Source organism: Ochotona curzoniae, unplaced genomic scaffold (assembly GCF_017591425.1).
Source record: "Ochotona curzoniae isolate NIBS_2020 unplaced genomic scaffold, NIBS_Ocur_1.0 scaffold_3208, whole genome shotgun sequence".
NCBI classification, from domain to species: domain Eukaryota; kingdom Metazoa; phylum Chordata; class Mammalia; order Lagomorpha; family Ochotonidae; genus Ochotona; species Ochotona curzoniae.
The window spans coordinates 10,998,955-11,011,018 of NW_024467106.1; the positions used below are offsets into that span (position 1 = coordinate 10,998,955).

Genomic DNA, 12,064 nt, shown 5'->3' on the forward strand with positions numbered 1-12,064 from the left:
TAACTGGCACCATATGGGACGCTGGCGTCACAGGTGCAGCCTTACGTGTTACGCCGCAACGGCTGCTCCACTGGGTGGTACCTTAATGAGAGTAGAAAGCGGGGGTCAGTATGAGGCACAAAGGCTGTGGGCAGCCCTGGTTTCCACTGGATCCTCCCCAGCTTTCAGAGAGCACCTGGCCCATGTCAGGCATGGGGCCAGTAGCCTGTTCACAAGAACTTTATTTTCATTTTATTCTCTTATTATTTTGAAATAACTTTAAAGTTTTGAGAAGTGTTCCTAGGCTGTCTGAGAGTGAATTGCCAAGAGGAAGCTCTGTTCCATCTGAATACTTGGAGGGTGTGTTTCCTCTCGCAGGTCGCCCCAGTCCTGCACCAGTCAGGGCTTGAGCCCCGGTTCATTGCTCTCCTCCCATCCTCAGCCTGCTCATGTTGTATCAGTTGCCTCAGCAGTGCGCTTTCTTTAGTTTGAAATAGTTATTTATAGTTTCTTGACTTTTATGACCTTGATACTTTGTTCTTTTTTTTTAATTTTTTTTTTTAAAGATTTATTTTTATTATTTTTTCATTGGAAAGGCGGATATACAGAAAGGAGAGACAGAGAGGAAGATCTTCCGTCCGATGATTCACTCCCCAAGTGAGCGCAATGGGCCGATACTATGCCGATCCGAAGCCAGGAGCCTCTTCCGGGTCTCCCACGTGGGTGCAGGGTCCCAAAGCTTTGGGCCGTCCTTGACTGCTTTCCCAGGCCACAGGCAGGGAGCTGGAAGGGAAGCGGGGCAGCTGGGATTAGAACCGGCGCCCATATGGGATCAGGGCGTGCAAGGCGAGGACCTTTAACCACTTGCGCCACCGCGCTGGGCCCGATACTTTCTTCTTTTTTAAAGAAATGGCATCAAAAACTTTTTTAAGATAATATTTATTTGAAAGTCAGAATTACAGAGAAAGGGAGATAGAAAGATCTTCCATCTACCGGGTCACTCCCCTAAGTGACCACAGTGGCATGGCTGAACCGGGGGCTGAAAACCCACCTGGCACTTGGGCCATTATCTGTTGCCTTCCCTGGGTAAATTAACAGGGAACTGGAAGTGAACAGCTGGGACTTGAACCAGCGCTTCTGTGGGATGTGTTACTGGAATACAGGTAGAAATAGATTGGTAAAGATCTTGCACCCATTGATTCATTTCCTCGGTGCCCACAGCAGCTAGAACTGGCTAGGCTACAACCGGAAGTGGCAAACTCCCTCCATGTCTCCCACAGTGGTGTCAAGTACCTAAGTACTTGAGTGATCGCCTAATGCCTCCCGGGGTGTGCATCCACAGGAGACAGGATGGGGCAGATTGCCCAGCACTTTAGGTGGGCACTCTGATGTGGGATGCAAATGTCCCAGGTGGTCTGCTCTCAGCTTCACACAGTTGACTTGTGCAGGCCAGTTAAGTTGTACAGTGTCCTCCAGTTTGGGTCTGTGGGAGGATTCCTTGGTGATTAAGTTCGGCCTGAGCGTGTTGGATGGGGAGTGACGCTGTGTTCTCAGAGTAAGCCATCAGATGCTCCATCTGTCCCGATATGAGCCCTGCTTGGTAACCCTAGGTACAATCTGCTGGGTGTCACGACTGTCCGGTTACTTCTTTTCCCTGTGTGTGTAAGAAAGATTTTGGGGGAGATGTGTTTGAATGAGTAAATATTCTGATCTTCACATTTTCACCCTCTGTTTTTAGCAGTTGTTTATTTGTTTATTTATTTTGCTGAATTACTTATTACCATGATGGTTGCCAAATGGGATTTTTCAATTTCATCCTTCTTTCTCTATTGGTTAGTGGTCATTTACTATAAAGAGAAGCCTACTGTCCCTCTCATTCATATCAGTATAGATTCATAAATTCATGTTGTATTTAGTGGGCTATAATCTATTACTGTCATTATTTATTTTGATGCTCAAACTGTCCCAGGTTTGCCTGGTGGAAGCCCTTTCAAATTGGCATCTGTGTTCTTTTGACAGCATGTTACCACTAACTTAAGCATTTACAAATCTTTGGAACTTGATTGAGTTATAATTGACAAGTAAAACTTATGTATTGATGGTGCACACAATGTGATGCGATGTGTAAATGTCCGTGGTGAATTGATCATTCTATTCAAGCTAACCAATATATCTATTTCCTTGCATTGTTCTGACTTTTTTTCCTGAAAAGAACACCTAAGATCTGTTGTACTGGCAGGTGTCAAGCGCACGGTACACGGTTGATCATTACTCAGGGACGCCATCCTGTGCGGGACATCTCCAGCACTTACACGTCACTGGGCCTTTATAGCCTGTCCTAGTACTGGCTAAGCCAGTTATTCAGCCATCCTCGGTTCCTCACAGTTCCAAGTTTAACTTCTCCTTAACTCCACAAGTAGTGGTCATTGTCCACTATGTTCACGTGAGAATACCAAGGCTCCTAGTTAAGTAATTTCCCAAAGTCCCAGAAATGCCAAGCTAAAATATTTTTTGCATTTAAATTTTATTTGAATTTTTTAGTTTTTAATAGATTCAGTGTCCTTTGTAAATAGAATTCTTTTTTTAAAAAGATTTAATTATTTTTATTTAAATGGCAGGTTTACAGAGAGAAGGAGAGAGAGAGAGATCATTGGCTCACTCCCCAAATGGCTGTAACAGCCAGAGGTGAGCAGATCTGAAGCTAGGACCAATAAGCTCCCTTTGGGTTTTCCATGTAGGTGCTGGGGCCAAGGGTTTAAGACACCCTTCGCTGCTTCCCTAGGTCATGAACAGGGAGCTGTATTGGAAGTGAAGCAACTGGGACTCAAACTGGTGCCCATATGGATACTGGCACTGCAGGTAGGGGATTAGCCTGTTAAGCCATTACACTACCCCCTGTGGGTACAGTTCTAAAGACATAATGATATTCTCTTCCTCCACCTTCCTTTTCTTCTCTTTCTCTCTTAGCTTTTGAAATAACATTTTAAATTTACATTACAGTACAAAGGCTTAAAACTTTATCAAATAAGTTGAACAAGTTAAAAGCCAAAAGACTGTAATAGGAATAAAGACAATGGCTGCATTCAACAATTGAATGAAAAAAATTGGCAAAACTACACCTCAGCTCGTAGATGCCGGAACTGAGCCTCCCAGAGGTTTGGTGAGTTGCTTGCCTGTGGTCAGCTGCCAGGAAGTAGCAGAGATCTCTGATCCCTTCCTCACATCCTATTCTGGATGCCTCCCACGTGCTACCCACTTGACTCCTCTACTGTAAATCCTTTGTTCCTAATGCCTAAAAATCAAAAAGAACATTATTTGGGTGAAACAGAGGCAGTAAGAAATATCAATCCCGTAATGGCCTAAGGGCCAAAGCAAGCAGTTGTGAACTCAATCCAGGCCTCCCTAGGAACCCAGCTTCTTGAACCGCCATCGCCTCCTCCGAGGGTCTGCATTCACAGGAAGCTGGGATGAAGAACTGAAGCCAGGGATCGAACCCAGGTACCCTGATCTGGGGGCTGCACATTCTACCTGGTGTCAGTCATTAGATGGATACCTGCATCTACCTTCATCACCCTCCCCGACTCTTGTCCCTAATGCTTGTAAGGTTTTGGTTTGGATGTCTGTCTTCATTGGAGCAAGAGAAAGTATGCCAAAGCATTCTTTGAGGCACTGTGGAAACACTGCCTTCAGCTCTTCGAGGTGGCAGCTTCGTGATGAACACACGGGCTAAGTCTGAGTCTTTCCCTAGCAGCTGCTCCTCTTGGAAGCACAGCTCTCTGCTTGGTGCCGGGCTAGTTGATGGATGGTCGTTCCTTACTCCTCCTGCAGGTGGTGCTCTCTGACCGTGGCCTGAGCCAGAACCTGGCACGGGCCGCCCCTTCCAGAACCAGCCCCATCCGTTTGCATAATGTAAGGATGACTTTTACAATTCTTTCCTTAATGTCAGATGTCCATTGTCATTTCCAGGAAAAGCAGCAGTCAGACTGTGAAGAGCTGATTCAGGTGTTGAAGAAAGAGCAGGACATCTATGCCAATCTGGTGAAGTCGCTGCAGGACTCGAATAGGTAAGGGCTGTCTGGACATCACACACGTGTGTCTTGAATAAATGCTGCTGGTCTCCGGGACGTCCCCGTCCTGCCACTTTCCTGGGAAGCTGATAAAGTACCTGGATGGTGCTGGCCCTGTTAAAAAAAGTCAGGAATACTTGTTGCTTGTTATAATCTGCCTGACTTTTGGCACCACAGTTAGCATATAAATATCATAGTATTTATTTGGATTTTAAAATTCTTTATGACATATGTAGAAAGTGTTCCCATCTGTGTTCCTTCCTCTGTTCCCCATGGCTGTTCAGGGAGGTAAGTAGTAATGTTAGCCCTGTTGGCGGTGAAGGGAGCTACTCAGAGAGGCATTGAGTGCAGGAGCCCAGGCCCCAGGCTGGTCTCCATTGGTCAAAGTGACCTGTGTGTGTGTAGAATGGCTGAGATGGCTGGTGTCAGTGAGGTGTGGTGCCGAGAGCCAGTGGCCGGCCAGTGGACTTCCTGTAGCCGGTGCTCTGTGCTCGCTGTCTGGCTGTGTCCGCAGACAGGCAGGCAGGCAGGCGGCCTGCTCTGGGCCCCTGTGTGCGTGTCTGTAACTGTGGGGCTGGCCTCAGGGACTTCTTCATTTACAAGATCATCTTGTCACATGCTGGGATAGTTGGCAATTGAAAGGATGTGATGGATGTCTGGCATTTGTTTCAGGATAGTTCTGAAACAGAGGCAGTGGGTGGGGATGTCCATGGGACAAGCATGGCCTGGCATCCTGGGAGCTGGGCTAGGAATAGCTCCATGGAGGAGGACCCATTTCACTGGTGTGGGTGGGGTTTTTTGGGCATAGCGAAGCACAAGCAACACCCACTGGGGCTGCTGTACCTGCTGTGGCTTCTGCCTGTGGCTTTGGAGTGATGAGCGCCATGTGCTTGGGCTCTGCATCCAGCCCAGGTCCATCCGCTCTCAGCCTCACTGCCCCTTGACACTGAGAATTCAGCCTGAGTGCTGTCCTGGCCAAAAGGCCCAGCTCATCCCCAGGACAGTTGTTGCTTCTGTGCTCCTGGCCTCCCATCTGCCCTGCATCCAGTGCCGTGGCTGTGACCATGACTGTGACTGCTCTGCCTTCTCAGAAATGTTCCATGCAGGAATGCCCATCCCTCAGTGTTGGTCACTTATATCAGGAGGTGCTTTCTAAGATCCAGAGTGAGTTTAGAGAAAATGGAAACATGCTGATGGGGTTCTGGGCCGAGGCCTCACCAAGGGGCGAGGGGGTTTCTGAAGAAGCTTCAGCTGTGGGGAGGGGCTGAGTCCCCAACCCCCAGCAGGATCAGGCAAGTGTGGTTTCATTGACCGCTTGTGTGCCTGGGGGCTGGGCCAGGCCCAGTTCTGCAGAGGCCCTGTGGAAGGATGTGCCCTTGAGTTGTGGGTATCATCAATGGCTCTGAATTTTTCGCGGGTTTTCTTAGAGTCACAACTTGATGGGACCAAGGCTGATGAGGGCTGTGACTAACAAGGATGCTTCAAGGGGTTGCTGTTCACCTTTGCACTTGGGGTACATTTAGAGGGGGAGCAGACCTGGGCCCAGATCCCCAGCTGCGGCCCTCAGCAGCTCTAGGCTCTTGGGGGAAGCTGTTTCTCATTCTGCGTCTGAATCTTGAGAAAATTGCAAGATTGGCCCGCATGCATACCTACCTCCTGGTGTACCTGCCAGCCTGGTAACCTCTTTGTAGTGCTGTTTGGAAACAAGAGAGCATGCTGTGTGAGCAGCCAGCATTGCCTCGCACAGAAGGCATCCAGTAAGTAGCATGCAGGATAGCAAGAGAATGAAGAGCTAATGCAGGCCCCACATCCACAGCTGCCTCAACCTAGCATGTGGGGAGTCTCCGGACCCTTAGACCTTGCTGTATCCTGAGGGCACAGGATGGCCAAGGAGGAGGAGCTACCTTTTGTATGTTCCTGCTGCTTGCTGTCTGGAAGCTGGCGGTGAAGGTGAGGACCCTGCAGAGTCAGGATGTGCTGTGACTAGACCTGGAGGGGGAGGAGAAGGAAGAAGGAAGCTCAGCAGGGCAGCTGGGTCTCTGTCACCTCCACTCTGCCTCCCCAGCAGCCCTGAGAAGTGGGCGGCCTTCCCCTGGTGTTACAGAAGTGGAGATGTGCTCTGAAAGATGTTCTGTGCATTAGCCAAGGCTCTGCAGTTCAGGATGGTCGGCACTCCTGTCCCCAAGGCCTTCGCTGACGCACCCCCTGTGTCGTGGAGTAGCACAGTCTGTACCTCCCTGTAGCTCACGGGCTTGTGGCTGGGTTCCTGACTTTACCCAAATGTTAGCATGCTGCCCTCTCTCACCCTAACTGTAATGATCAACAGTGTCTTCAGCCAGCCCCCGTTGGAGTACCTGGGTTTAATTCCTGACTCTGTCTCTCAACTCCAGCTTCCTGAGAATGTGGACCTGGGAGGCATCGGTGATGGTTCCCTGGCTCGTGCCGTGCAGGTGAAAGCCTGAATTGTGTCCCCGACTGTCAGCTTAGGGCTCCTATTTTAGGCATCAGGGAGTGAACCAGTACTGAATGGGAACTTTTTCTTCATCTCTGCCTCTCAAATACATGAAAAGTAATGATAGTAATAAAATTCGAAATATCTCCAGATGTTGCCAGATGACCCCTTACATTGCTTCTAAATATGAATTCCAGAAACTCATCAGGATCAGAAATTTGGGCTCATAACCTCCATGCTTGTGCAGGAATCACTGGGGCCTGAAGAAAGGGAGATAAGGTATTTGTTCAGCATCTGACCCATGTTGGGTACCATGCTAGGCTGTACCCCACATAGTGCCTCACTAAATCCCCAGAACAGTCTAGAAGGAAATGTTGTGCTCTTCCCATTTCTCAGATGTGCAGCTCAGGACTCAGGCTGATTCCCCATCTGGCCCACAGTCGTGGAGTTCATCAGCAGTGCCATTCTGTTTTGAGCTTCCTTCTGGGACTCCTCATCGCTGCAGCTACTACCTCTTCTTCCTAAGCCTTGAGCCCCTGTTCTAGAAAGAAAAAAAATCACGCATGGCTTTTGTTTCTTTCTAAGCAAAACACCCTTTGTTCCACCAACTCCTCACGCCTTGAATAGATTCTGGAGTTGGGAAGACAGAAGTGACAGGCACAGGAGCAGCGGCGGTGTACTTTTCACCCTGTCAGAAAATGGAAGAGGGAGCAAAGCAGTTAGCTTTCCCCAGCCCTAATCGCAGGGGCTGTGCTAAAGCCGTCTCCTTTGCTTCCCTGGTTAAACGTCTCCAGTGCAGCTGCATCCAAGCGAGCGCTGTGCTGTGACACCTCTGTGTGGTTCTTCCATCAGCCTTACAAATTGATCGTTACGATCGTCTTGAAATGGGTCTGGGAGCAGGTTGTTGTGGGGCCCCTTTCCTTGCTTGAAGGCTGCCTTCACAGTGTGTTGTCCTCAGAGCAGCAGGTTTGGGAGATTAGATGTAATGGTTTATTTTCCTTCCAATATATGTTGATTTATGTCTGCAGGTCCATACATGGAGTGAGGACAAGTCTGAAGGGGAAGGTGTCTTGAGTCTGTGGCAGGTGTGTCTAGTGTGTCAGGATTCCCAACCATTTTGGGGTGTGGACACCTGTTTAAAAAATCTCAGGAACATTTCCAGATGTTTTCCTATGGCAAAAAAAAAAAAAAAAAAACAAAACCAAAAAGTACATACTCATGAATTTTTAGTGATGGTTTAAGATGTTGATGGAGCCTCTTAGGGGACTATAGGCCAGAAGTTGAACAGAGTGATGTCTGCCTTGGTGTTTAAAAAGGAGGCTTTGTGATTTGCTGATGTGCGTCAGTAGTCTTAGAGATGCTCATATCCTTTGACCCAGTAATTGCACTGCTGGGAATCCTTCTTAAGAAAATAACCTGGAGGCTTTAGGCTCAGAGATGTAGGATGAGGCATGATTTATGCCTCTCAGCTGTCGGCAGAGTCTCCAGGCTTCTGTGAAAGCTGGATTTAAGCAGCCCCCCTCTCTCTCTAGGTTGCAATAGCGGAAGCCCAAGTCTTTATCCTGCGTCTGCACCATCCATGTGGTAGCCACTTGCCGTGGGCTGTGCAAATTTAAAGTTACTTTGTTGCAGGGAAACATTCAGTTCCTTAGTGTGTTGGCCACATTTGACGTGCCCGGCCACATTTAGCTAATGGCTACTGTGTGCTGCTGTATCCGAAGGTGGAAGGTGCCATCATTGGGCTCTCTTGGTGAGGCCACGTTCTGGGGAGTGTGTGACCTGTTAATCCTGGGCTTCTGCTTCTACACAAGTTGTTAGAGTTCAGAGCTATGTCACCTTGACCTTGAAACCTGACTTGCTCATCTCTGCTCTCAGTCCCTTCATTCTTTGTACATTGCTGGTTAACCAACCGGAGTGAGCCTCAGCGGTCCTCTTCCCCCTCTTACTGTTGCCTCACTCTTCTTCCTGGGGCTCGTCCTTTCTGAACTATCGAAGCAACACTTCAGGGGTCCTTTCTCCCTCACTTCCGGAGCCTGAGCACCTGCGGGCACCCAGAGGAGTCGCCCTTCCATTTCCAAACCCACCCAAGGCCTTTTTTGAAATGGAAACACTCAGGAGAATTCAGTTATTCCCACCTATACATTAGGTCTGTAACAGGATTGCGTGGGATACAGTTGTCCACTAGTGTGAGATGACTTAACTGGTGGGATGCTGACCTGAGTTAATGCAATATTATTATTAACAATGGTGTTTGCAAATGACCTCCCAAAATGTAGGGAAATATTTAGTGAAGAGTACATAATTCAGTATTGTGTGCCCAGCATTATTTCAGCCTTGGAAAAATATAGGGAAGATTAGGAGTAAATACAGTCTGTTCTTTGCTAATTGGTAGTGAAATTGTGTCAATTTTTGTTTTATTATTTTACATTGTAACTTTTCTATAATAAACATGTGTTCTTCTTTTGCAGCCAGAAAAACCCAGAAAACAAACCCACAGGTGGCATAAATATGACCAAGAAGGCTTGTGGGACTTAAGCTCTAGTAGGTCTGTTTTTAAAGTTTCTGTATCTTTTTTTTTTTCCTACAAGTATCAGCAACCTGCAGTCTGAGTTAAACAACATCTTCGCCCTGCGGAAGCAGCTGGAGCAGGATGTGCTTTTGTACCAGAACTTGCAAAAGGCTCTGGAGGAGATGATGAGTGAAATGCAGAGGCGGGAAGGTGCGCGCTTGGTCTTGATGGGTTTTCCTTTGAGTTCCCAAAGGGAGGGCCCTGGCTGACCTTGAAGAAAGTGTTAACACTTGGTGAGAGGATGAAGAACACGCAGGGTTTCGGGTGGGGCTCCTTTTTGGGGTGACCATGTTGATCTCCTTCCTGCGTTGGCCCGGCTTCTACCTTCCGTTGTCTGGCCTGTGGAAGGTCTGTGTCAGGACTGCTTGCTTGCATCTCTGCTCTTTCCTGCACCATGTGCTGCTCTCAGCGCCGGGTCACTGCAGGGCCTGGCAGGTCCCTTTTTCTGCCCTCACTGCCCAGATAGTGCAGGGTGGGACGGATTCAAGTCATCGTAGTGACATTGCAGATTCATGGACAAGGGGCTGCACATGAGGGCCCTGTGGGGTTGTATTGCTTGTCTTGCTATGCCCATCACAGCAATAGTTGATCCTCTCTCTCCCTTGAACCTTAGTTCTGGCTGGGGTCTCCTTCCTCATTGTGTCTGTAGCCCAGTGCTTGGCACATGTGGCAGAGGTTTATAACAATATTTATTTGAATGGTGGAATGAGAGCGAGGTGGAGAGAGAGAGATCTTCCATTCACTGGTCCACTCCGCAAATGACCACAGCAGTCCAAGCTGGGCCGTGTGAAGCTAGGAGCCAGAATCCAGCCTGTCCCCGTATAGGTGGCATCATGGGCGTCATGATTTGCTTCTTCCCAGGCTCATTAGCAGGGAGCTGGATCTGATATGGAATGCTGTCATTGCAAGTAATGACTTAGGCTGCTGCGCCAAAATCCTGACTCAAGTTTGACCTACTTGAACACCTGCTGTGTATAAGGCACAGTACTAGACCCTTCTTGCCTCTGATCCTTACAATCATCGCATTGGTTAGGGTCAGTAGTCACTTGATTTCACAGATGAGGAAGCTGAGGCTGAGTTGAGAGGTGGGCGGTTTGATTTGCCCTGATTTGAGCGAGGCTGTTGTTCGTTGAAGTTCGGCTCTTTGGGATGGTCCTTATATGTTAGGTGGGGTGGTATCTGCATATGTGCTTCCCTCCCCTCTTCCCTCTCTGCTTCACCTGTTAGAAAGTGACGTTTGGGGGCCAGTGTTGTGGGCTGGCAGGTTAAGCTGTTGCCTGCAATGCCGGCATCTCGTGTGGGCACTCTTATGCTCCACTTCTGATCCAGCCCCCTGCTGATGCACCTGGGAACAGAGCAGAAGATGGTGCAAGTGCTGCTTGCTGCCTACACAGGAGGCCAGAATGAAGTGCCTGACTTCTAGCTGCATCTTGACTTGGGTCCAGGCTGTTGAGACCATTTGCGAGTGAACCAGTGGGTGGGAGATCTCTTTCTTTCTATCCCTCTCTCCTTCTCTGTCTGTAATACTGCCTTTCAAATAAAAGAAAGAAACCTTAAAAACAAAAAAAAAAGAAAGAAAGAAAAAAAGATGCTGGCTGTGCAGGAAGCCGTGCCTGTGTGCTTGCTCTGAGATGGTAGAGTACACAGGTGGCGTGTGACTCCTTGGAGTTCTACCCTGGAGGGTTGCAATGGATTTTCTTGTGTTCTCACCTAACCAGAGTCACTCCCAGTTTAAACTGGAATCACCAAGTGTGTGTGTGCGCAGCATTCAGAGTGCGTTCTGGGTGTACAACACCGGATATGCAAATTCTAACTCAGCTCCTGGGGAAACTGTGTATTGAGGTGGAGAAGGGGAGTTTGCTGTTGCTGCAGAGGGAGTCTTGTGCACCCCGTGGTCCTCCCCCACCCATTGGAGCAGCCTCGAACCGACTGCACGGGGTCAGTTGTGGGTGCATCTGTTTCTGATCATTTTTCCTCACCCCCCCCCAACCTTTTTTTGCTTCTTTTGGCAGAAGAATCACTTTCACTTTATAGTGATCAAACATCTTACCTCAGTATTTGCCTTGAAGATCACAGCCGGTTGCAAGTGGAGCATTTTTCCCAGGAAGAACTGAAGAAGAAGGTTATCATTGTGTGCTGTTGCAGTGTGTTTTCTGACTGTCGTCCCTTGGGCTCCCCATCAGAGGTTTTGGAAGCCCTCTCCTGTCCCGTCATCCCCTGCCTTTCTCCCTTGGGATTCTTGCTCCTCCGGAGCCCTGAGTGGGCGTGCCCTCCCCTCCCCATGTCCTGTGCCTTCCTCCTCAGGCTGCAGGGCCAGCCCGGGTTTCACTGTGCGGGGTTGAGTTAGCCACCTTCCTCCCCGCCAGGTCGTTGCCCAGGTCGGTGTTGTTTCCCTGCAGATTGGCTACGATCTGGCTGCTCATCTCTGGGCTGGGAACAGCGTCTGTCAGTGACTGTGTCTTATCTCTGTTTCCCTGGCACACAGAGTAGCAGGAGTGGTAGTAGCTTTTGGTTTAATCAGGAGATCTTTTTTTTTTTTTAACTGAAAAGGCTTTTCCACCTGCTGATCTCAGGTGTGGTTTTCAGAAAACCACTGTTAAGCACAGGAAGTGTGAGCCCAGGGGAGACTGGGGCTTATCATGCAGCTGTGCGCCTCCCCGCCCCAGGTGCCTTAGCCGCTGTTCTGGTAGGGAGACAGCCACGGGGGCGGCTAGGTGCATGTATTGCAGAGGCGGGAGCTGCAAAAGATTGAGGCTCGCTGTAGATTTTGTGAAAGTCAGGTTGGAGAAGTGAGGGCCAGAAGCCTCGAGGCAGCTGAAGGCAATGGAGATGCTTGTGCGGCCGGGGTCAGGCTGAGAAGTAGCTCATGGGATTCACCCTTGGTGTTGACAGAGTCAGGTGGTCTTGTTCCCCTCACTGTACCTTTTTGAGGATCTGCTTCCTGGTCCTGCCTGGATGTGTTGAACACTGACTGAGTAGCAAGGGTGGGGTTTCGAA

General features: G+C 49.0%; 1 protein-coding gene across 1 annotated transcript in view; it reads left to right on the forward strand.

Moving 5' to 3' along the window:
- CDK5RAP2 (CDK5 regulatory subunit associated protein 2) overlaps positions 1 to 12,064 on the forward strand; it is a 173,868-nt gene that overhangs the window by 81,769 nt on the left and 80,035 nt on the right. The window contains exons 15-17 of the mRNA XM_040963828.1: positions 3,946 to 4,043; positions 9,087 to 9,217; positions 11,080 to 11,189. Of these exons, the coding sequence (XP_040819762.1) occupies positions 3,946 to 4,043; positions 9,087 to 9,217; positions 11,080 to 11,189 (339 nt within the window). The remainder of the gene's footprint in view (positions 1 to 3,945; positions 4,044 to 9,086; positions 9,218 to 11,079; positions 11,190 to 12,064) is intronic.